This window comes from Acanthochromis polyacanthus, chromosome 7 (assembly GCF_021347895.1).
Source record: "Acanthochromis polyacanthus isolate Apoly-LR-REF ecotype Palm Island chromosome 7, KAUST_Apoly_ChrSc, whole genome shotgun sequence".
NCBI lineage: Eukaryota > Metazoa > Chordata > Actinopteri > Pomacentridae > Acanthochromis > Acanthochromis polyacanthus.
In genome coordinates this window covers 43,015,745-43,041,251 of record NC_067119.1, presented here as the reverse complement: position 1 = coordinate 43,041,251, position 25,507 = coordinate 43,015,745, and the positions used below count along the sequence as shown (strand labels likewise).

General features: G+C 41.3%; 1 protein-coding gene and 1 long non-coding RNA gene across 13 annotated transcripts in view; one reads left to right on the top strand and one right to left on the bottom strand.

The window, feature by feature from the left end:
- zmat4a (zinc finger, matrin-type 4a) overlaps positions 1-25,507 on the bottom strand; it is a 268,548-nt gene that overhangs the window by 12,128 nt on the left and 230,913 nt on the right. The window contains exon 7 of one of the 4 annotated variants that reach the window (XM_051951380.1): positions 7,347-10,385. The exons of the other annotated variants lie outside the window; for them this stretch is intronic. Coding sequence (XP_051807340.1) covers positions 10,358-10,385 — 28 coding nt within the window. The 3' untranslated portion in view covers positions 7,347-10,357. Of the gene's footprint in view, positions 1-7,346; positions 10,386-25,507 lie in introns of those variants that run through there. 4 annotated transcript variants of the gene reach the window in all.
- Positions 10,401-12,525, top strand: LOC127534925 (uncharacterized). Of its 9 annotated transcripts, XR_007943567.1 has the most exons (5): positions 10,401-10,705; positions 10,762-10,831; positions 10,944-11,013; positions 11,056-11,111; positions 11,753-12,525. It is a non-coding gene; the product is annotated as an uncharacterized LOC127534925 (long non-coding RNA). The 9 variants fall into 9 exon arrangements; XR_007943572.1 differs by lacking the exon at positions 10,944-11,013 and having other exon boundaries at positions 10,401-10,691; positions 10,748-10,873; positions 11,084-11,111; XR_007943573.1 differs by lacking the exon at positions 11,056-11,111 and having other exon boundaries at positions 10,401-10,691; positions 10,748-10,873; positions 10,944-10,971.

The following is a 25,507-nucleotide window of genomic DNA, read 5'->3' as shown; positions in this document are numbered from 1 at the left end:
CAACAGGTGAAGACAGACGGCCTTTTCTCAGTGGAGACATTCTAAAAGCTTCGCTGTTTGAGAAGATTTTTCCAGGCATTCCCATGAATGAAACCCAGCATCTGGAGATGTCTCTGGGCCCCACACCTCAGGCCACTTCACCTGTTTGGATGTAAATACTCAACTAAAGCTGAAAGTCTAAACTTAAAGCACATCTGGATTGTTTCATTTCAAATCCATGGTGGTGTACAGAGCCCAGATGTTGAAAACTGTGTCAATGTCCACATATTTATGGACCTGACTGTGTGGCATATTACACTCCCTGGCCACTTTATTAGGTACACCTTGTTAGTAAAAGGTTGGACCCCTTTTACCTTCAGAACTGCCTTCATTCTTGGTTGTCAAATGTTCAACAAGCTGTTGGAAACGTTCCTCAGAGGTTTTGGTCCATACTGACATGATAACGTCACACAGCTGCTGCAGATTTGTCGGCTGAACATCATGATGAGAATCTCCCGTTCCACCACATCTAAAGGTTCTACTGGATGGAGATCTGGTGACTGTGGAGGCCGTTGGAGAACAGAGAACTCATTGTGATGTTCTAGAAACCAGTTTGAGATGATCTGAGCTTTGTGACGTGGAGCATTATCCTGCTGGAAGAAGCATCAGAAGATGGTCCACTGTGGTCATTATGAGATGGAGATTTTTAGCAGCAATACTCAACTTTAAACCATGATCAGTTGGTACTAAGAAGATATCCTCCACACCATTACACCTCCACCAGGCTGAACTGTTGATCCAAGGCAGGATGGATCCATGCTTTCATGTTTACTCCTAATTCTGACCATCTGAATGTTGCAGCTGAAACAGAGACTCATCAGACCAGCAGCATTTTTGTCCAGGTTTGGTGAGTCTGTGTGAACTGTAGCCTCAGTTTCCTGTTCTGAGCTGAAGACTGTTGTCTTCTGCTGCTGTAGAACATCTTCAAAACTTGATGTGTTGTAAGTTCAGAGATGGTATTCTGCATTCCCTGGTGTTTTCAGAAAGTTGTTTTGAACATGTCTATATACCAAAATGGCCTGTGATTGGTTGATTAGTTATTTGTGTTAACAAGCAGTTGAACAGGTGTACCTAATAAAATGTCCAGTGAGTTCATGTGTTTGTCCTGGTCTGATGGATCACGTCTTCTTTTACTTCATGTGAATGACCAAGTGCATCGCTTACCTGGAGAACACGTGGAACCAGGATGCATTATGGGAAGAAGACCAGCTGGTGGAGACAGTGTGATGTTTGGACAATGATCTACTGGGAAACCTTGGGTCCTCCATCCATGTAGATGTTATTTTGACACGTACCTCCTACCTAAGCATACCACAGAACACCTTCATGGTCTAGAGCAGGCAGGTGGTTCTAGTGTTCTACCTGATCGGTGTTTATTCCAGGACTGTTTTTTCCACAGGCTGTATTCACATGGATCTCTTTCTATTACTTCCACTCTGACAAATAGAAATGAGTTCAGAAGGAGCTCCAGCTCATCTTGGCCCCAGCGTCTCTTAAAGGGAAATGACTTCAGCTGTAAAGGTGGAGGTAATGATGCTGGAAGCAGCTGGTGATTTACCATGACACACAGATCATATTTATTTCATGCTCCATGCTTCTTTCCCACATGTGCTCTCTTTGATAAGCTGGGGATTGGATTCCCTTTTACAGACTCAGCCTTTTCTTTGTGTCCATGCATTTATGTGTCCCTGTACACGTGTGAACTCGTGTAAATGTGTCTTCATACATGTGTGTGTGAGCTGTGTGCAGCATCCTCCCTCCTCTTCCTGCATGTCTTCGGTAAAATCTGCTCCGGTAATGAGAACAGAGCGGACAGCTTCAGGGAAGTTTGCTGCGCTTCAGCCTCAGGAAGTTAAGAGGCAAAAAATATTTTATTAATGCACCATTAAAAATTGATTCATGTTCATTACTTTTTCTGATAACTTTCATCCACTTTGTATGCAGAGAGAGAATTTCATTTCCTCCTAGATGAAGCATTAGTGCTTTGATGCAATCAGCACTAAATATTCTTTATCCATCGATGGCTGAATTAGGGCTGGTATTAAGAATCTGCCAATCAGGCCATAAAGCTTTAACAGACTATATAATCCTGATACCAGCGCTAGTCAGGCTTTACTTTACATGTTCCATCCAGTAAAGTGACTACAGGTGAACCTCATAGGTCCACAGACACCTGGCACGCCTAAAAATAAAGAAACAAAAAAGTAACTTCAGACAGAAACACCCCCAACCCCAACTTCAACCTAAAATAACCTGAAGAATCTGTCATCAGATACTGTAGATGATGTGTAGATGGAGAATAAGTCCACACATTTATCTCTGGGATTGTAAAGTCACCGTTCCACTGGCACACAGAGCTTCAGCAAAGCGCTTTAAATCACTCCATAATTCCTTCAGTCCTGGAAAAGAGCAAGTGTGCACATTTTACAGTATATGCATGAATACATGAGGGACTGGCACTGGATTGGTTCAGCTCTGTCCCACATCTATAGACCTTCTTCTCAGTCCCTTTCTCATGTTTTTTTCTCTCTCGTGGCTGAAACTGGCACACATGTGAAGGGAAAAGCTGGGAAAAGGAATAAAGATTTCCTACACTCACCTTAGCCCCAGCCCTCAAAATAACCGTCCTCCTCTTCCTTCAAAGGCTGGAGAACTGCTCCAACCCCCACAAACTTCTCTGGCTCACATGTTTTCCAGCCTTCAGGCCCCATCTCCTCTCCATCACTCTTCTCATGCTCAGGTAGAACATTAGAGATGGTCTGATTCCATCTGTGGAGCTGCACATCAGGTATAATCTGAGCTGTCAGAGGGTTATAACATAAAGGAGTTATAAATAAACCTATCCTTCATTTCAGAAATGGGAAAGGAAACTCAGACAAGATGGACTGAACAGCTGCTGTCTTGTGATCTGTTCACATTTTGATTAATGGCTCAGTTTAAGGAAGTGTCACTGACAGACTGATGAATGCAGTCGGATCCTCCTGTGAATCTAACGCTCCTTAGAGGTCAGATAGCTCAGCATCACTCCGGCTTCTTTCTCAACACGCCTCCTCATGCAGAAACCAATCTGGGGTCCTTTCCCATTTACATTTTATTATTCAAACTTTAAAAGAGTGAATTAATGAGTCCTGCTTGCTGATGGGCCGCTGTTGTCTGCATGGCTTAATTAGAATAATCTGTCTTCATGGCTCAGGACACTGCCGGAACATTTCACTGGAAAAGAACGAAATGAAAGGAGCTCCACAGCAGAGGAAGGAGGAAACACGCAGTGAGACATCCACTTCATCCTCCGGTCAGTTTCACAACAGGTTCCTCAGCATTACACTCCAATCCTGCACAATAAAGACTAAACCCTTCATCTGTGAATGTGTCTGGTTCTACTTTCCTACCTGGTTACTATCTGTGACAAACGAGTGGAACTAAAGCAGACTAAAGCTGTGGAACCGGGAACATCGCTCCGTCACTGATCCGGATACTTCCAGGTGGGATCTGTCTTCAAAGTGCCTCAGAACTCAAATGGATTAAGAGTGTTCTGATACTGCAAGGATTTCTGAAGACTGAAATCATGTCCTTTATGTATGAAGAACATGACAAGTTCAGGCAGAGCGGAACAAGGATGGATGATGGTTGATGATCATTAAAATATGAAGAACTGCTGAACATTTAATTTACATAACCTCCCAGAGCTCCATGGATTTTACTTCAGGTTTTTTCAAACAGTTTCTGTGGCAGTAGCTGGAGCAGTGGGTGGGCATCAGTGGCACGGCACTGAAATGGTTCAGGTCCTACCTTTCTCATCGGACTTTCTGTGTCAGCCTTGGTGACTCTGTGTCCTCCACTGCTCCTCTCTCATGTGGGGTTCCTCAGGGGTCGGTGCTGGGCCCTCTCTTATTTTCTTTATACCTTCTCCCCCTTGGTTCAATCCTCAGGAAGCATGACATTTCATTCCACTGTTATGCTGATGACTGCCAGATTTATGTCCCTCTCAAAAAGGCCAAGTCATCTTCCCTCAAACCTTTGTTAAATTGCTTGGATGACCTCAAGGCCTGGATGTCCCTAAATTTTCTCAGTTTTAATGAAAAAAAGACCGAAGTGATGGTCTTTGGTGGCACTTCTGTGACTCCTCCAATGGATCTGGGTTCCTTGGCAGAGTACACCAAACCTACTGTTAGTAATTTAGGGGTAAGAGTGGACACAGACCTGAAGTTCGACAATCAGATTAAAGATGTGGTGAAAAATAGCTTCTTCCAGTTAAGGCAGCTGGCTAAAATCAGACCTATTCTGCAGAGACAGCAATTTGAAACAGTGATCCACGCCTTTGTGACCACTCGGCTGGATTACTGCAATGCTCTTTATATGGGGGTTAGTGGGTCCTCCATTGCTCGTCTACAGTTAGTTCAGAATGCCGCTGCACGTCTTTTAACTGGTACGAGAAAGTTTGAGCTCATTTCACCGATTTTAGCTTCACTATACTGGCTGCCTGTCCTTTATAGAATTCATTTTAAAATGCTTTCATTTGCTTTTAAATCATTACATGGTCTCGCCCCCCAATATGTCTCTGAGCTTCTTCATCCATGTACTCCGAGCCGTTCCCTCAGGTCAGCTGACCAGCTGCTCCTGAGGATCCCCAAAACAAGGCTGAAGCTCAGAGGGGATCGAGCGTTTTCTGTGGCAGCTCCAAAGCTTTGGAATGAGCTGCCACATTAGACAGGCCTCCTTGTTGTCTAATTTTAAAACTCTTCTTAAAACCCACCTTTTCTCGTTGGCATTTCACACCACGTAGGTTTGTTGTTTTCATGTGCATGTATATATTTTTGGGAGGGGCAGTCCAGTTTGTTTAGTCTATTTATTGTTGTTGTTTATATTGTGCAGTCTGCTTTTACTTCTTATTGTTTTTATCCTAGTTAATGTTTTATCTTTGTTTTTATTATTTTTATTTTAATCTTGTTGTTTATGCCTATGTACAGCACCTTGGTTAACTGTGGTTGTTTTAAAGGTGCTTTATAAATAAATCTGATTTCTCTACAAAACACAATGTTCAATAGACTGTGAGCCTTTGCACTGTATTTATTTATGTACTTATTTTATTTCTCATTAGTAATTTTTTAAAAATATTTTTTTAGTGTTTTGTTTTTTCTTTTTACATTTTTTATTAGTTTTTATGGAGATTTATTGAACTGTTTATTTAATTTTTAATAAGTGCATTGTAAACAGTGATTTAACAAAGTTCTAAAATAAAATAGAAAAAGAATATATGTCTGTTTTGCTTTACTTCAACTTAAAATGCTGAGTGGGGTAAACGGGTTAAACAATTGATATTACAAATGATTTTGAGTAAAATAAACTTTGTATTTAGTGCATTGAACTTAAGTAGAATAAGTAAAATAAATAAAAATAATTAAGTTAGGTCAACTTGGCACCTAGTGGATTGAACTTAACAATTTTGGTTAAATGCACTCAAGTTTTCTTTACACATTACTTAATTATTTTAACGTAACAGGTTTCCTTAACATTTTTAAGTAAATTCAACTTATCCGGGCTTACAGTGTTCAAGACTCCATCTCTACTTCCTGCTCAGACAGAAACCCTGGTTCTGGTCCTGTTGAGGATCAAATGAGTTTGGAAATTTATTCAGTTCTTGAACTGTTGTGGACTGACTGACCTTCATGTCTCATACACTGAGAAGGCAGGAACCTTTACCAGTGAAGTTCTGACAAGGTTTACTGAAAAGGGTTCTACCTTTAACAGACGGTCTAACAGTTTACAGAGCCGTCATCAAGAGAACATCGGCAGATCTGAGGGTTGTACCATCACTTTATTCATTTAGTAATAATGAATAATTCCATTGGAGCTATTTTATAATTTTCATGCATTCCGTTTTTCTCTATCTATCATCTATCTACCATCCATCCATCCATCCATCCATCCATCCATCTATCATCCATCCATCCATCCATCCATCCATCCATCTATCATCCATCCATCCATCCATCTATCATCCATCCATCCATCCATCCATCCATCCATCCATCCATCCATCTATCATCCATCCATCCATCCATCCATCTATCATCCATCCATCCATCCATCTATCATCCATCCATCCATCCATCCATCCATCTATCATCCATCCATCCATCCATCCATCCATCCATCCATCCATCTATCATCCATCCATCCATCCATCCATCCATCCATCTATCATCCATCCATCCATCCATCCATCCATCCATCCATCCATCTATCTATGAGAATAAATAAGCACAATCTAGTTCAACTTCATATTTGGATTTTATGTTTGTTTGTTTTTTTCCAAAAATCACGGCCTTTGTTGATCAATACACTACACTATACAAAATAGAGAAGTTATTTTTACGGTAAAATTCCTTCAACTACGGTCACCAGACCACCGCTGTAGAATTACAGTAAAACATTTCCTTCATTTACAGTAAAGAAATGTGTTCATACTGTTGATTTTTACTGTTAAAAATGTGCTTCATCCCATATTTCACTGTTGAAAAACTTTGAACCTTTAAAGAAATTTTTATTTTATTTAAAATTTACATGAAAACACCAATAAAATACAATGTGTGACTTATTATAAATATTACAGCATTTTCCCATTATCAGCACATTAGTTAATGTATTTAACATTTAATATGTGAATTTGTAGCAATGATTAGTTATAGCTGTCAAAGATATTAAAGCATATTAACGCAAAACTGTCAGCCTGACCAGAACAAACTGTATTTACATGAAATGAATGTGAAAATCACGATGTTTTCATAAATATTACATGTTTCTGTTAGCAGCACAACTGTGAAAAATGTTATACTTTTCAAGAAAAAAAGCAAAAATTACAGCATTTATGCTGTACTACAGCAATCTTCCGTTTATTAACTGTGTACGAGTAAGGAAATGTCAAGAATTCATATTTCTCCTGATTTCCTTATTTAAGATGATTCAGTGTTATAATTCATTTATAGATAATAAACGGCATTAAACTGTTTACAGTGTACAGATTTTTACCGTCACGGGTTGACTGTTTACTAATTTTTTTTACAGTGTATTCAGTCTTTCACAGTGTAAGTGCAGCAGAATGGAACTGAAAAACTAATCAAATATACACATTTCTGTAGTAGGAGGTGGTGATTGAAAACCGATTTGTTCTTCTGACATGTTGAAGTCAGCACGCCGACGTTACTCTCCGTTATGATAAAAACCTACATCAGGGACACTCAGACTCTAATTACTGTAAACAGTGATGAAGGAGCACAATAATAAAAACAGCACAAACCAACTCAGAGTTTCTGTAGTTGCAAGTGTCTTTTATTGTTTTCTCAGACACAACAGAGCACATAACCCAGAGCACAAGGGGACTACAGGGTGATGAGAGGTGACATCCTGTGATGGAGGAGAATGGCTGATCCAACATCTGGACACAGATCTCATCACTCAAGATGAGCAAAGCAATTCAGTGGAGTTTTTTTTCTTGCAATAACAAATTGTACGTGCACATCTTATTTGCAATATTAAAAAACACATTTCTATAAATTATTGTGGCGTCTCCCATCAGCTGGCGGCTCTGACATCAGCCAGCTACAGTTCTGTCAGGTTCAGTCCAGATGTTCACTGATGGTTATTTTCTCTTCCTCTACAGTACAAATCTGCAGCTCTATGTTCAAGTGATTTCAGCTGTCAATAAACTGGGACATCTCTGCAAAGTAAAACGCTTCAACGACACGAGTCAAAGCTACATTTTGATCAAACACAGGTGTGCAGCCGACACAGCACAGGAAACGACAGGAGATGACTTCACTCAGAGTGTAAACAGCAAATATCACAACCTGATCCACAACAGAAGACAGCAATCAGTTCTAGTCCTCAACAACCTCACATGGAAGAAACAAGAATGCTACATAAGCTTTGTGTGTGTGTGTGTGTGTGTGTGTGTGTGTTACTATATATGTTACTCCATAATACACTCTACAATATTTAAACTCTTCTGTGAAACGTTGCAGTTCTTTTCCAGTCCTTTGTTCCGTATCTACATTCTACAAGGCTCTATTGTGGAATGGATTCAGTACATGTGAATGTTCAGCTCTCAACAGCAGTGTTAAATTTCACAAAAGCAACCAGTTACACCTCCCTGAGATGAAGACCATACTGAAATGAAAGAATCTGTAACTCTAGCCACGTACTGTAGACTTTATATGCTGCATTACACAGGAATAAAAACAGAACTTTTAGAACGTACTGATCAGATCATGTCTTTTGACATCTCCTTACACTGTGAGGACTTTGGTCTATCACCTTCAGTCTTATTGTGTAGCGTTGGACATCATTTCTGTCAGTTAGAATAACAACTCATTTGCTTGTAGATCTGGGAGCACTTTGTTACGAAGAGAAATTGCATCTGAGGCCAGAACTATGAACGGCCCAAAGATCCCATGGATTAAATAATCAAACATGAAGCCATACGTCAGACTACAAACCATGGTGCAGACATACAATTAACATCTTAGGTTTGGACAAACTCTGAAGGCATCCTCAAGGTGGGAGCAGCATCCAGAAGGACAACCTCTGGATCATGGTTGAAATGAACTCATGGTTAGATCTATTGAACTGCTCCTTTAGTGTTACATTCTGCTTTGTGCAGATGGAGGGATGTTGTCAGTTCATGAGGTCATGGCCTTTAGTGCAGTCAGTGACAGTCTGCAGCATCAGAGATGGCTGGTAGCTCCTCTGAGTCTGACATGATGGGGTTTTGCTGGTTGGGACTGGGTCACTGTCATAAGTGAAGGAGGTCAAGTAACAGAGGGCCTTGTTCATGAATATGGTGCTAGATCGACTCATGTTGTCTCTCCAAAGCTCTGAGTGAACAGACTGAAAGAAGAGAATGCAGATACAATGATCCAATGCTTTCCCTGACAGAGAGTCTAAACTTGTCTTTAATGCTGAAACAAACATTTACAGGGAGCTTTTTCTTAGCTTCCTCTTTAGGCCTTTTCCATACAACCTTTCCCTCCTTGTTTCAAACTTGCTTCCAGACAGAAAGAAGTTGGATCATCCAGCAGAGCTTGGACAGATCCACAGATTACCCAGATGGGCTGATAGGTCTCTACAGGACTCTGTGACTGCCTTCTCTGTGGGACTGTATCTCCACACAAGCACATTTTCAGCTGTAGACATCGGGTGGAAGAGAAAAAGTCACTTTTATGCTGAAAGGACTCGAGGTTAATTGGTGGAGAACATATAGTCCATCTGGGATGGCCCAGGAGAAGGAGCTAATAGTTTAATCTGCTGCCACTGCTAGCAGGACCCATACAGGAAAATGCGGGGGTTCAGGGATTTAGATCACATAAAAACCCATGGTTTGTCTTATGTGTGTCTTCCACATAAACCTGATAAGTTAGTGCTACTGTGTCCCCAGATCTCAGCAGGTAACTTGGAGAATGCAACATTTCTACCAATATTAATAATTCCTAAAACCTAGAAAATAAAAACACTGAAAGTTGTAATAAACCAGATTTATTCTTTAAATGAAGAAGAAATAAACCAACTTGTGTTCCTGTGTAAATGCAGACATACCATTCAGTTCTGCTGGTTTTCTTACAGCTCTACCAGAGCCCAGGGAAAAGTCCTTCACTGCTCAGTATAAAACCTTTACAACATATAGTACAAGTCCAATCAGTGCCGTTATTGCCATCAACCCCTTCAAAGCTGCAAGGGGCTTTTAGGTCCACTGCAAGAAGAATGTTACACTGAGTGCCAGACAGAACCAAAGACAGTGAGTTACTCAGAGTTAAAGCCCACGATGCTAAATAATACAAGTCCTTCTTTTGTAGTTTCAAATAAATATCCTCTGTATCATTCAGGTTAAACTATCTCAAGTAAAAATTCCACTTACAGCCGTAAACATCCAAAGTATTAAGTCCATGCATTTTTAGAAAGGCTGCCGTGTTTTGGATCCACTTTAATGCTCACAGACTGTCAGTGGATTAAAAGAACACAGAACACAGCTGCAGTGGAATGTCAGGTCGATGGTTTAACAGAGACCAGCGACGATGGAGGAGCTGTTTAAATGGACTTTACACTGACGGTGAGAGAGTTGATGCAGTGCTAGTGTCACAAAAAACGCTTTATTTCCCTCTTCTGTAGGGCCAAACAGACAGAATGACGCCAGGAGAGAGAAAGAAAGAGAAAAAGAAATGATGCTGAGGAGAATAAAAGCAGAGCAGAGGCAGAAAAAGCAGGGCAAGCTGACCACAGCTTGTCTGACATCAATCCAGTGGTTGGTTTTTATCCTCCTCCACGCTCACTGGACACAGATCTGGTTCTTCAGACTGTAGGACAGAAACAGAGAGGAAAGGTTCATCAGTGAAGGTCTATCAGTGAAGGTCTATCAGTGAAGGTCTATCAGTGAAGGTCTACCAGTGAAGGTCTACCAGTGAAGGTCTATCAGTGAAGGTCTATCAGTGAAGGTCTACCAGTGAAGGTCTATCAGTGAAGGTCTATCAGTGAAGGTCTACCAGTGAAGGTCTATCAGTGAAGGTCTATCAGTGAAGGTTCATCAGTGAAGGTCTATCAGTGAAGGTTCATCAGTGAAGGTCTATCAGTGAAGGTCTGCCAGTGAAGGTCTACCAGTGAAGGTCTACCAGTGAAGGTCTATCAGTGAAGGTCTATCAGTGAAGGTCTACCAGTGAAGGTCTATCAGTGAAGGTCTACCAGTGAAGGTCTATCAGTGAAGGTCTACCAGTGAAGGTCTACCAGTGAAGGTCTATCAGTGAAGGTTCATCAGTGAAGGTCTACCAGTGAAGGTTCATCAGTGAAGGTCTACCAGTGAAGGTCTATCAGTGAAGGTCTATCAGTGAAGGTCTATCAGTGAAGGTTCATCAGTGAAGGTCTATCAGTGAAGGTCTACCAGTGAAGGTCTATCAGTGAAGGTCTATCAGTGAAGGTTCATCAGTGAAGGTCTACCAGTGAAGGTCTATCAGTGAAGGTCTATCAGTGAAGGTCTATCAGTGAAGGTTCATCAGTGAAGGTCTATCAGTGAAGGTCTACCAGTGAAGGTCTATCAGTGAAGGTCTATCAGTGAAGGTTCATCAGTGAAGGTCTACCAGTGAAGGTCTACCAGTGAAGGTCTATCAGTGAAGGTCTACCACTGAAGGTCTATCAGTGAAGGTCATAGGCGTCAGTTTAGGGGGGGACGGTGGGGACGTGTCCCCCCCACTTTTTGTCAGGGGTCATTTTGTCTCCAACACATTCAAATTCTTCACATGTAAGCCGTTGTAAACCCAGTTATTTTTAGCAGTATAGAAAATTCCGACGCTCCCTGAACACACCATCCGCACTCGGCTGAGAGTTGCACAGACATGCAGCACACCTTCTTGAGGTTAAAAAAACCGTGCAGATGCTAAATTTGCGCCCGTGCCAAGTGGAAGCTCCGACCAGAGGCGTGCAGGGGCAAAATTTCGGCCCGGGAGAATTAGTACTATAGCGGCCCACAGACCCCTCTACCTGTATGTACCGATAGCTCAACAGGTTGAGCCTCTACTTTTGGTGCGGTGGTTATGAGTTCGAGCCCAGCTTGTAGCATTTTGCCGCCGTTCTTCGACATTTTCTCAAAGTGCTGTGGTCTCCATCCCCCCCACTTTTAAAAACAAACTGATGCCCTTGGTGAAGGTCTACCAGGGAAGGTCTATCAGTGAAGGTCTACCAGTGAAGGTCTATCAGTGAAGGTCTATCAGTGAAGGTCTACCAGTGAAGGTCTATCAGTGAAGGTCTACCAGTGAAGGTCTATCAGTGAAGGTCTATCAGTGAAGGTCTACCAGTGAAGGTCTATCAGTGAAGGTCTATCAGTGAAGGTTCATCATAAACGAAGCTAAAACAGCACAGAGACAAATGGAAACAGTCAAGTGTTCTGTTGCTGCCCATTAATAAACACAAAAGATCACATATTCTCAATAAAGTGTTGCTTGTTTACTAATGTTGATGTGATCTTAAATTGTAGTAATAACTTCAGTGTTTTCAGAACCAGTAGAAATGAGCAGAACCAAGATCCATCCATCCATCCTCTATACACCGCTTTATCCTCACTGGGGTCATGGGGGGTGCTGGAGTCTATCCCAGCTGACTCGGGTGAAGGCAGGTGACACCCTGGACAGGTCACCAGTCTGTCACAGGGCTACATATACAGACACACAATCACACTCACATTCACACCTACGGACAATTTAGAGTAACCAATTAACCTCAGCATGTTTTTGGACTGTGGGAGGAAGCCGGAGTACCCGGAAAAAACCCACGCATGCACAGGGAGAACATGCAAACTCCATGCAGGAAGATCCCAGGCCCAGGCCGGGATTTGAACCAGGGATCTTCTAGCTGCAAGGTGAAAGTGCTAACCACTACGCCACTGAGCAGCCCCCAGAACCAAGATACCAGTCATTTTACACCAACTTTCTCCTTTGAGTCTGGAAACCTTTCTCCCTTATTTTCCTCCAAAACAGTCTTTGCTGATTCAATCAGAGAATTTTCTCCTACAGTCACAGCAATGCTGCATGCAGATGTTAAAATACATCACTTCAACTCATCTCAGACTTAGCCAACATAAGTTCAACAGATAACATGCTTATACTCTCCTAAAGGCATTGTCAATTTCTGAAATCTGGTCCCTCAGTTGGTTCCACTACTCAGGACTCAAGGAGAAACCCTTTTCTCTGGCTTCATCTCTCCATCTTGGTTCATCCAGTACTCTCTCTGGAACATGTTCTCGTCACCATTACTGCTGCCCTTGGATGAAGCTCCTGGCTTGGAACTCTCTCCACTTCACATAGTGAGTATTTTATCAGGGTATCCGCGGGGCAGTAAAAGGTAGTAAAAGGTAGTAAATGAAATGAGCTCAAATTAAGGCCAGTAAAAGGTAGTAAAAGGTAACAAATGCAGTTTCACTTGGTAGTAATTTTTTCATCACCTTTTTAATATATAATGACATTTCCATTGATGCTGGTTCGTTCGTTTAATTAATATGTGTATATATATATATATGAAAAAAGAAACATACGTGCCAGCAGTGGTCGCTCTGATCAGGTCTGATCTGCGCAAAACCGAGGAGACGAGACGCGTAGTCGGAGCGTAACAGAGCGCAGGACGGCGCATTTTAGAGCGAGAAAACTCACGGTACCGAGAGGTCTGGTCAACGCTGACAAAGTACTTTGTCAAATAATGGCTTACTCAGACTCTGAAGAGGAATATTCACCCTCTGATGAAGATGTTCAGTCGTCCAGTGAAACAGAAAGTGCCGCTGCGTCTGTGCGTAACGGCAGCGAGTCGGTGCGCCATGACAGTCCACGAGCAGCACATAGTGGAGCCGATGCTTTGCTTCGGGGGGGCAGGAAGGGACGTGGTGGGTGTAGCTGGAGTGGTCAGAACACCGCTAATAATGAGAGGGATAGCGGGGGTTGGGAAAAAAACGCGGAAATAGCAGCAGACGCTGGAGAAAATACACTGATAATAACGGTAGAGGCTGCAGTGGCGTTCAGGGCCTCGTCGTAAATGACGGTGATGATAGCTGGGTTTGCTTGACAGATGAGGAAGAGTTTCACAAGTGGATCAGACATTTTGATGAGTCTGTAGGGTATCGTGGAGACAGGGATCTGACAAATTCTGAGCCAAACAATGCCATCTTGATCGATAAACATCAATAAAGTTATGTCCATATGTCCGCCGCCTGGTGACGTCATAATATGCAAATTAGATGAGTGAATTTACTCCCATCACAAACTTTGGGTCATACTGATGATTTTTCTCATTTACAGTTTGCCTTGTTTTCCCAGCTGTCTCTTTTCAAAATTGGTTGAATCTATTTCTGAAATATGCATTTTGTGGATAAACTGGCAAAATTGCAATAAAAATTGCCTCATAAAATTCAAAAGTCATTGCATTTTGTTTATATCCTTTGAAAAAAACAAATATCCTATTTCATCTGGAAGCAGGTTTGAATATTCATGACATGTCTGATGTCTTGGTCAAAACAGGGTGCACTTATATTTTCCCGTGTTTTGTCTTGGATGAGAATTCATTAAAGATATCCATAACGTAATTTTGACTATCCGAAAGGACAGATAGAGATATCTAAATCTCAGTTTCGCCTAGTCGAAACTGAATTACGGATATCTCTAATGACGTAACTGAAACGTCATGAAACGCGTCACATATCCTAAATGAAAATTACAGATATCCGTAATTCAGTTTCCACTAGGCGAAATGTAAGTTAAAGATATCTTAAACGTCACTATGACTCGTCGGAATGACGTTGCTCTATTTTAGGCAGGGGCGGATTGAACGTTATTTCATTCGGTCGTTTGGGTCGGTGCGCTGGTATTTATTAAATAATTTTACTTACGGGGCACCTGGTAGCTCCATGTATAGCTCATCGGGTTAAGCAGGCGCTCCATGTGCAGCGGCTCAGGTTCGATTCTTAACTGCGATCCTTTTCTGCATGTCTTGCCCCTACTCTTCTCCCTTTTACCTGTCACTCTTCACTGCCACCATCACAATAAAAAGGCAAAAATAATAATAATAATTTTGTTTATTTATCCATATGCGGCCGAATGGGATGAGCGTCCAACCATCATCAGCCCTGTACAGGCACACAGGCCCACATGCTCACACCACAACCACGCTCATCCCATGGGGAGATTGCAGTGTTAGGTAAAGGTAAAAATGAAAACAAGACATGATACATAGATCAATCAAACCTGTCCATCAGGTTGATACTTTATTGATCTCCAAGAGAAATTGGCATTAACAGTAGCTCAAAAAGGGGAGAGATAAGTATGGTAAAGAGGCATGTAAGTTTTAAACTACATGAAGATATAGAGTACAATATAAAGCAAAATAGAAATACAAAATTTACATTTCCTATACACTGAAGATGTGCATAGTGACAGTGTGCACCATACAGTGGTGCAAAGGGCAGTTCGTACACAATTAAAAGACATTTATATAGATGTGAATGCAACCCACACAGTAAACCAGCAACTCATAGAACGCATGTTGCTGTCCCTTTAAGACGCTAGACGCAGCACCAAGGCAACAGCAGAAACAGAGACCTGAGGGAGAGAGCAGAGAGCAGAGATTGGGAACTTTGATTGCTATTTATTGAATTAATTATAGCCAGAAAAATGAAATGAATTTAGCCGCGCTTTTGCTACCTTGCTAGTTCGGTGGTATGTAGCCTATGCTGGCAACACTTACTCCGAAGGAGTTGGGGCTGACGGCGAAATAGCCGTCTCGTCGCATCCACAATATTATCCGTTTCTCTTGCTGCCAGTTCCTGTTGAGCATGGGTAGTTGTACTGAAAAGTCTGTCAAAAAGGGAAACGTTGTCCAGCCGGGAGGCCATGGCCGCGACAGACAAAAAAAGGCGTCAAAAAAAGGCGTCAAAAGTTCAAATCACGCATTTCACCGCTTTCCGCCTGAAAGTGGGAGGACTAATAGCACGACATTACAGATATCTGCAACGTCATTTCGTCTAGTCAAAACTGTCATTCAAGATATCTTTAATTACATTTCGCCTAGGCAGAATTGTAATTACAGATATCTCCAGTTTTAGATATCTCTATCAAAATCTATTAAAGATATCTCTAACATAATTTTAGATATCTACAATCAAGTTTTGCCTATCCGCAATTCCCATTTGAGATATCTACAACGTCATTTTGACTAGCCATTACTTTAATTTAAGATATCTACAACGAATTCCGCCTAGTCAAAACTGAGTTATGGATAGCCATAAAGGAACATGTAGATATCTGTAATTGAGGAGGGGTTGGAGATATCTCGAATTGGAATTTTGACTATCCGTAATTCAGTTGTAGATATCTGCAACTGGAATTATGGATATCCGCAATTCAGTTGCAGATATCCGTAACTCATATTGCGGATATCTGCAACTGAATTACGGATAGGCGCAATGACGTAACCCATACACATGAATGGCAAAAGTGACATCATTTCTCCGAGGAAGAATGTATTTGTGGATATCTGAAATGATAATTACGGATAGGAGAAATAGAGTTGTTGATATCTTTAACGTTCTTTTCGACAAGGAAGAATTGAATTACAGATATCTGTAGCGAATATCCAGTCTGGGCATTAAATGTTAAAACGGCTTGCCATATGTTGGTAGTAAAAAATGTTTTGGAGGTAGTAAAATAGTTGTGAAAGGTAGTAAATTCAGATCTTGAATTCCTGAATAAACCCTGTTTATACAGTTTTATATCCAACAAACCCAAACTGTGCGATAGGAAGAAACTTCCAGCAGTACTGGGCTCAAAGAGGACATCTGTCGGCCCCAACCAGCTGGGTGAAGGTAAAAGGACAGAGAACAACCACAGCATCGGTTGTTCCTGTAAGTCTCAATGAAAGACATGATTTAGTTTAATGTGGCAGAGGCCTCCAGGAGTAATTCTTACTGCTTTCTGTCAGAGGGAATAGTGAAATGCTGGGTCACCAAACCCTGGACACAACTTACTTCCTGTTTCCTCCAGTCCTTAACTAAGTAGCTTAGGCATATAAAAAGAAAAATCCTCTTACCCTCATCAAGTCTCTTCAGAGTCGCTGTGGTACTTACCATATCAGTTAACACTGTTTGAATACTTTACAGTGAAGAATGTAAGTCACTATTCTAACTGATATATTGGTCAAACATTTCAAGGATGATGAACAACAAACAGCAAGGCCGACAGATATTTATTGAATTTATTGACATGTCCATCACATTTCTGTCAGTACTCCTAACTCTATAACACAAGAGTTGGTTAATTAAACTAGATTATGCTCTTATAGGCCAAAACAGCCATGAAAGGATGCAAAAAGACCACAAACAGACAGTGAACAACTACAGTACCTACACTATCATAATGAAATAAATGATAAATCCAGTGTAGACATAGTTAATGGTAAATAACTATTGTAGCTGTAAACGGCTGATGTTTAATGGAATATCTCCATAGGGGTACAGAGGAACATTTCCAGCAACCATCACTCCTGTGTTCTAATGCTACATTGTGTTAGCTAATGGTGCTGAAAGGCTCATTGATGGTTAGAAAACCCTTGTTCAGTTATGTTAGCACATGGATAAAAGTGGGAGTTTTAATGGAAAACATGGAATAGTCTGGATGACCCCAAACTTTTGAACAGTAGTTTAAATAGTCACAAACAGACACTAAACAATCATAGAGTCACTCTGCATTTCTTTCCATTACTCAAAATAATGAAGTAAACAATTACAAATGTCTTGCTAAATACAGACTTTTGTTCCTGCAGATGTGCTCTGGCAGGTTTTTGTACCTTACTTAAACCTCAACAGTTCAGTTTCAGATCACAAAGATCATCCATCCTTGTAGCAGCTAGCACTGATACAACCTGAGCTCAGGTCAGAAAACACTAATGTGTTTTTTTTTTTTCTGGAGGGCAACTAGCTTGTCATTTAATGCGACATTCCATTGTTTCATGCCACTGTTGTGTTTCAGAGTGAGCTATCATTAGTGTCACTGCAGAGGAGGACTAAAAATAGGAGCTGCTTCAGTTTTCCAGCCTCAAGCAGCAACACAATGCAAAGCAGATGAGCTTTGCATAGTAAATCTGGATGTTTTTTTATTTATTTTAAACTGCTGCAGCTGGTTGATGGCCCAAAATTGTCTGCAGTAGGTGTTAGACCAGCACCTGTGCATGTCCATGGAAACATCAGCAGCACATCTGGAGAACATTTAGCTCCACCTTTAGGAGTGTGTAGCTGTCATGCAGCTGCTGTAGCTGAGTGTTTGTTGCATAAATCTGTAAGTGTGTCTTTACTCTGCCAAGGAACAGCAGAGTTATGTGACAATCAGTGTACACTTACCTGTCTGTCTGTCAGCAACATTACTCAGAAACAAACTAATGGATTTGATGTAATTTCAAGGGAAGGTCAGAAACGACACAAGGACCAAGTGATCAGATTGTGGCAGTGATGCAGCTTATAGTCTGGATCCATGGATTTATTAAAGATTTCTGTATCATTGATAGATAGCAGCATAGCGTCACTGTAACCATGACAACCAGTGAACACTACATCAGCTGATTGTGATCCTACTACAAATCCACCTCTGAGGACTTATCAGGACTTATCCATCAGAAATGATCCAAGGAACAGATGATTAAACTGTGGGGCTGTTTCTGAGTCCCGTCAATTCCCGCCTCCCGCTACATGTTTAGGTCATGTGATCCGGTATCTGTACATAACGTACACATGCAGAACACACACCTGTGCTCAGAGGAAGGTCATTTAGTATGTAGGTACATCTATATTGAATGGACACATTTGGTGCTGTGATTTCTGACTTTTTTTTTTTCAAGACTTCAGCTACAGGAAATGATCCGACTGAGCAGCCTTGGAGGAGGACTGAGCTCTCTGAGGGTTTTTGTTGTTACATTTGTCATGAACCTTAAGATTAAATAATTCAGGAAGAACTTTTTCTTCCTGTAGTTTCAAGTCTCAACTATAACTGACATGAAAGTGACTCTTAGACTACGTTCAGACTGCAGGCTCAAGTGACCCAAATCCGATTTTTTTGCCCCTATGCGACCTGTATCTGATCTTTTCATGACAGTCTGAACGACACAGATCCGATTTTTTCAAATGCGACCCAGGCCACGTGGATATGTGGTCATAATTCCGATACGTATCGGATCTTTTGCCATGCGACTTCAGTCTGAACGGCCAGGTCGCATTTATCTGACCTATACGTCATTGGTACACGACAAACGTCACTATTCTGCGTTCAAGAAAAACACGTCTTCGGGCTGCTGAAGACGTGTGTCTTGCCGTGAGAGTGTTAAAAAGAGGCACTCACATATGTAGGTAAAGGTAGCCGTTGTCATTCTAAAATTCGGAATGAAGTCTGCATCTGTGAAGCCTCTCACATCACTATCACACCCACACAGTTCTCTGGACAGACGTTGCTGCCTCTGCCCCACAAAACACCAGGGCCAAAATCCTGGCTCTCTTCCTTCTTGACCTTCCTATTTAATTGGAAATGTGAATGAACTCGCAAAAAAATCGGATTTCACAAAAAAATCGGAATTGAGCATTAAGCCCTGCAGTGTGAACGTAGCCTTAGAGATGATTGTTTTCAGCCATGTAATGATCAATTAGGACAACATCTGAAGCTATAACAGTTGAGTTATAAAGGCAATAATAAGGATTGTACATGTGAACAATATGTTGACTGTACAACTGAACATGTAGAGAAACATAGCAGTACAGCAAGATGTTTCTCCCACCCGTCTCTCTTTTTCGCATATCAAACAAAGCCGTCTGTTTTCCGTGCTGACGTCCAGCGTTAGAAGGCTGCCATCTAATCCCCACTGCTGTGACTGAGTAGGTGAGTGGAGAACCTTTCATGTTTCGGTCCAGCAGCTTGGACCAATCTTATCAGTTTATCATGGTGCTGTCCTCATCTCTGCTCAGCTAGCAGGACTGATGTACTCGCAGGTTCAATCACTCAACCCACTGAGGAGCCAGACGAGCCAAAGGCTGAAGTTTCTGAGAACAGCAGCGTTCCTGTGGTTTAATAGCACGGATGGAAATGAATGCAGAGGAACCCTGCAGTTTGCCCTGATGGGATACACGGTGACAGCGTAACCGGGGAAACATGACAGATTGATGGTTAGCGTCGTTCCTGTTGTTTTATTTTTGCTGCACATAATCAGTGTGGTTTCCAGTGTCAGTGCGATGGGAATTGTATGTTATCTTCAGGTGAACTAAGCAGAGTAATCACAGTTTGTGCTGTAGAAGGAACCTCCTGCTGTTTCTGTCCTGTGATGACAAAGCATCTGCACACAGCAAACTGTCATGCTTATGTTACTGGCAGAGCATGAATACAATGCATACAAACTGATTTAAACCTCAACAAAATGCAATACACCTTTTTTAGCTCTTATATCTCTGAACCATAATACACCAAGCATCTGTGCAAGAAAGATGCAGGTGTACAAATGCACAAATCATTACTATGGCTCCTGTATAATCAAGCAGAGGGCCATAAAGAAGGTAATAAATGGGCTTTCAATCGAATTTATTAACCTCCTTCTGCTTTAAGTGTAGATGTAGCCAAGAAGAATAAAGTCAATAAAACTGACAGAACTTGCCAATCCTCCTTTCATCTTCATGTTTTAATTGCTTCTGCACCAGAGATAAATGTGTTTCTGTCAGACTGTGGTGAATGTGGAAAATGTCATCTTATATGACATTTGTCAAAAAACAAAGTTAAAACATTATATTCACTTTAAGGAAGATTATAAAACAGAAAACTATATTTTGTTACATTTATCGAGAAAACAAAGATCCCTATGTGCTCAGTTGAGAACTGGCACGTTACCTCTGGCAATTGAAGTTGGTAGGTATAAAGGTCTACCTGAAGAACAACGGCTATGTACGCTGTGTGACCTTAACGTGGTAGAGGATGAGCCACATTTTGTTCTTTATTGTCCCTGTTATTGTGAGTTAAGAAATATTTTGTTTGATGAATGCTTGGATCCCGATATTTTTTGGCAAACAGAAAGTTCTATTTTGAGTTACCTTTTTAAAAATCATGTGTTTTCCATTGCCAAGTATCTATGTAAAGCCTGGGAGAGAAGGCAAAGGTTGTTGTATCCAGTCTAATATGATTCTTGTTTATAAGTTGTGGTCTGCAGCCACACTATGTATTTTTTGTTGGTTGATGCTACAGGTACGGACCCGTACCCGTAGCATCTGTACTAGAGGTACGGACCCGTTAAGGTCACTGAAGAGCTGGCGCCGGTTAACTACTATTTGCTGCACATTACAGGCAGTTTATATGAATGACTTTGACGGCGAACATTGTATAATTTAACTAAAAATACACCGTCTCCTCTCACACTTCAGACAATGTTTTTACGTTTTTAGACGCCGTGTCTAAATTGTTTGAAGTCCAGTTCCTATTAATTAGTTTACCGCGTTCAGTGGTGGAAGCGGCTGACGAACTCCATTGCAAATGTTCCCATTTAATTTCGAACGCTAATTTACAAGATAAAGTTAAGGATGTCGAATATGAAACAAACACTCGTGAATGGTGAGGAGCAGCTCTTTAATTCGGCATGAATTAAAAAAAAACACAAATTCGATTTACTGTGATATTGTGAGATTTGTTTGTGGTGATGTAACTTAGCCATTCAACAGAGTCCGCTAACATTAAAGTGACTGTGACAGTGTCTGTGTTGACAGACGTAGAAAATACGTCAGGGTTTTGTTTAGGTTGTTAATATGTAATAGTCTGTCGCTACTTTTGAAGGTAAAAAAATACTTTTCGTTTGCTGGCTGTTAGTTCCGCCATTTGTTTTGTTTGCCATTTGTGCTTTATTAGAACAGGGTCACGTGAATAAAAAGTTTTGCTATTTTTAATAGTAGTGCTGATTTCAAACCCCAAATCGCTGTCCGTGAAAAAGTCAGATAATGATATTTATAAGACATTATGCATGATAGAAAAGAGAACAGCAGATGACTGACATGACAGGCTCGGCACGCAGATTCACCTCGAATCACGGAAGCGCCTTCATCACTCGGATTACCAAGCCGGCTCATTAATATTTATGTACGTCGGATTACCAGCCAATCACAAAGCGCGTTCATCAGCCGGCTCATTAATATTCGTGTACGTCTCATTAATATTTATGGTAAGGGAAAGTGCCGTATCCGTAGGCCACAGGCTACGGGTACGGGTCCGTATCTGTAGACACTACCTTTTTTGTTAGTGTCTTGTAAGCCCATGTGGGCTGGGCACAAATGTGCATGACACTTTAATAAAATCAAATCAATCAATCAATCAATATATCTATTAAATGAAACGCTGAGGAGCACAGAGCTGCTGATGAGGAGGTCCCGTTATTCAGTCAACTTGTGGAATTAAGGTCCTGATCCTACAGTGATTTTCTCTTGTTGGACTGAGCACACTGTGATTTTTACAAGATTTTTTTTTTGTAATTTAAACCATTCATATGTAAACGCCAACAGGTCAGTGAGCATGCTGAAGATGAAAAACAACAGATGCTAAGTAAGGTTTATACTGCAGGTTGTGAGTTTGTTCTTTGAGGATTGTGTCTGAAAACTCTTCCAGGTTTGTTGTTGGAAGTTTAAACCTGCACAAAACCAGGTGTTTCCCTCAACAATGACTGGAAGATGTCTTCACCTTCACCTCTGAGGAACCTTCTACTTTCCTGAAGCTCATTGGATTGGCTTGTGATTGACTCACTGCTCCCCCTACGGTAGGTCATTCACGAATGAAGGAATGGATGAATGGATGGATGGATGGATGGATGGATGAATGGATGAATGGATGAATGAATGAAGCCATCTGATGCTTCCATTGCTGTAAAACCTGCTCAAATGACTTTGCATTCAGAATCAGGCTGAATCTCCCACAGAGCGAGTTTGTTTTCTCCTTTCAGGTGTTCTGCACCACCTGTTCATCAAGTCATATTTGACTTGATGCAGCTGCAAGCACTCCAACATGGAGGTCTCATGAGTTCTGTTTGTTTAATTCAGCACCTCATCACACCAGAGGTCACTCTGCAGCCTCCAGCTGGATGGAAACACCTCTGAGACTTCTGCTGATGGTCCTCCAGTCTGTGGTCTTCATAATCCTACAGGAGTGATTCTACAGGAGTGAGCCTAATAACCTCTGAAGGTGCACTGTGGTATCTGGCACTAGCAGCAGGAGATACTTGAAGAGTTGGAGACTCCTGGGATCATATTGATTGCAGCAAATCACTCCAACACTCTGTGACTAGTTCATGGCTTCTGGGACCACGGTCGGTAACACTGCTGACCTCGGGCCTGTTTCACAAAAGTGATTTTCAAGAACTACTAACTGACAGACTGAAGCTGGTGCCAGCATGGGCGATGTACGGTTCCCTCCCATGGCCATTAAGTATGTGTTTCTTTAGATGAATGAGAAGGTTTTCAGTGAAAAATGATTGCTACAACCACCCCACAAGCCCTTAGATTTTAGAGATGCTCCATGTGTTTGTGATAAATTAGTCAAATACGCTGATTTCTAATAGTCTAATAAATTCTAGTCTTTGTGACACTGTGGCTGCAAATTTTAAACAAGTTCTTGACTTCTAGTCAGCCACGTTAACAATCAATGAAATGAGTGAAATACAACGTTTTTGTCATATGCTGAAAAATCAGTGATGCAAAATTGGCAGCAGACTCAGACTATAGGAGAAGAAGAGATGGTGCAACTGAGAAAAGTTTAGTTTGATGAACATAACCTGTTGATCAGAGTCAGGGATGTCTTCACACTGAAGCATCCCGTCTCCAGCTAGGCAAGGTGTACGACTACTGAGGGTTCATTCTAAAGCCTCTGAATCAGTGAATGGACCAACAAGACAGATAAGATGTCTGGTTTAGTCCAATCATATTTAGTGACAAATGCATTAGTCTTGCCATTTTCATGCCTGTTATCATCATTTGTCAAACCCGCGCTGTGCCAGCTGTACGGTACTTTGATGTCAGTAAAAAGCTTAGTGACGAACAGTCTTTAATGCAGATTAGCATTTCTTAAGCAAATGTTGCTCAGTGCATGAGGGAGAGGAATATTCTGTTAATTGGTTTATGTATGGTAACAGGAGTGTTCCGTCACAGCAAATCAAATGTTTAACTCAAAGAAGATTCTAACCCTGGTATGACCCGTAGGTCCCGTCAGGTTATTCTCTCCATGGAAGTCACTTAATGTCAGCAGTCGTCTCTGTGCTCAATAACTGGATATACTGAGTCACTTATGTGGACCAGAAGGCAATGAGACCCAAAGAAGTGTAAATGCATCCCAAAGTTTTCAAGAAGCAATGCAATCTAATGGTTAAAGCACTTCTGGAAGAGGTTAGAGATCTGATTAAACTGAGCAGAATTTAGACAACTGAACACCTCTAGTTCTGACGACCTTAACAGAAACCATTGCAGTGGTTCGTTTTATATACACGAGTGTTGTGTCTCCTCATATTATCCACCCCTGCATGACAAAGCAAAGGTCCTCTACAGCACAGCATCACATCTCACACATTCCTGATGAGCTCTTTAGGCAGATTAATCACTCAAGTGACAGCAAAACATCTCCTGGACTTTTTGGTGCAAATGGATTCAGCCGCGACACAAAGAAAACCCATTTTTGTCTGAGTATCTAAAAATCTTTGCTGCTGTTTGCCTTCCTCTCCATCAAACTGTCAGGACTCAAATGTGCATCGTCCCCAGACTGACAGCCGGACGGGCTTTTAGAAGAGCTGGAGGATGATACATGGCCTCAAACCAGCGCCACTGAGCCACTCTGCACGCTCACATTTAAGTCAACAGTCACATTTTTCCAGCTACTGTATAAAAAGGCTCCCAGCTCTGTGAAGGTGAAGAGGATCTCATAAGTAATTCACAGTGCCGTCGGTGTCGGTTACACAGCTGCACAACCTCCAACGGCCCAGAGCCACAACACAACCTGACTGCTTCAAGTCCTCCAACAAGGCTACGCTGCAACTTATGTATTCCTGTAGAGTGTGACAAATTGTGTCAGCACATTACTCCAGTGAAGCATTTTTCATGCATAATTCATCCTGGAGCCTACATTCCACATGGACGTTTTCAAATCCCTTTGAAGTTAATTCCCTCTCCGTGATAAACAGCCTCGCTCGCTGCAGCATGCTGCAGCTTATGATTGTCTGTGTCGAATGTGTTGGAAGAAGTCACCTGTCCAAAACAATTTTACTGTACAATACTAGAGTTCTGCAGAGATTTACATCTAATAGTTCAACATGAAGGAAAAAAAAGATTTTGGATGAAATTTCAGGAGGGTTGCATGTGTTGTGTGTTGTAGTAAATGACTGTAGGAAGCTCCTGTCTGCAGTACAAAAATCCACCTACACACGATTTTCTCCTGCATCGCTGCTCCATTAAGGATGTAAACTATATGAAAGTGGTGACAACAAAACTATACAGCATAGATTATGGTATATTAAACGTTTAACTCTGTGTTCACAAATTAGTTTTAAAAAATCTGCACACATAATGAAAATGGCACATAATTAAAATTAAGTTTATGGTATCTACTGGGCTTACCAGGAGCATCCATCAGAGGTTTTAACATAAACAGGGTCAGGGTTAGTAGGGGTAAGGTTACCCTAACTCTACTAATCCTTATTTATCTAACCCTAAGAAATTCTGAAGCGGGTTTATCGTGTCAGATACCTCTGTTCATGGATGACCTCAGATGCAGAGCAGCGATGGCAAAAACAGCATTTATGAAAATGAAAAATATACTGACAAATAAGAAAATCAATTAGCATCCATCTGAGGACTCTCAGCTGTTCCATCCTACCAGTTCTGATGCATGGATGTGAATCTGGGAGCATAAATAAT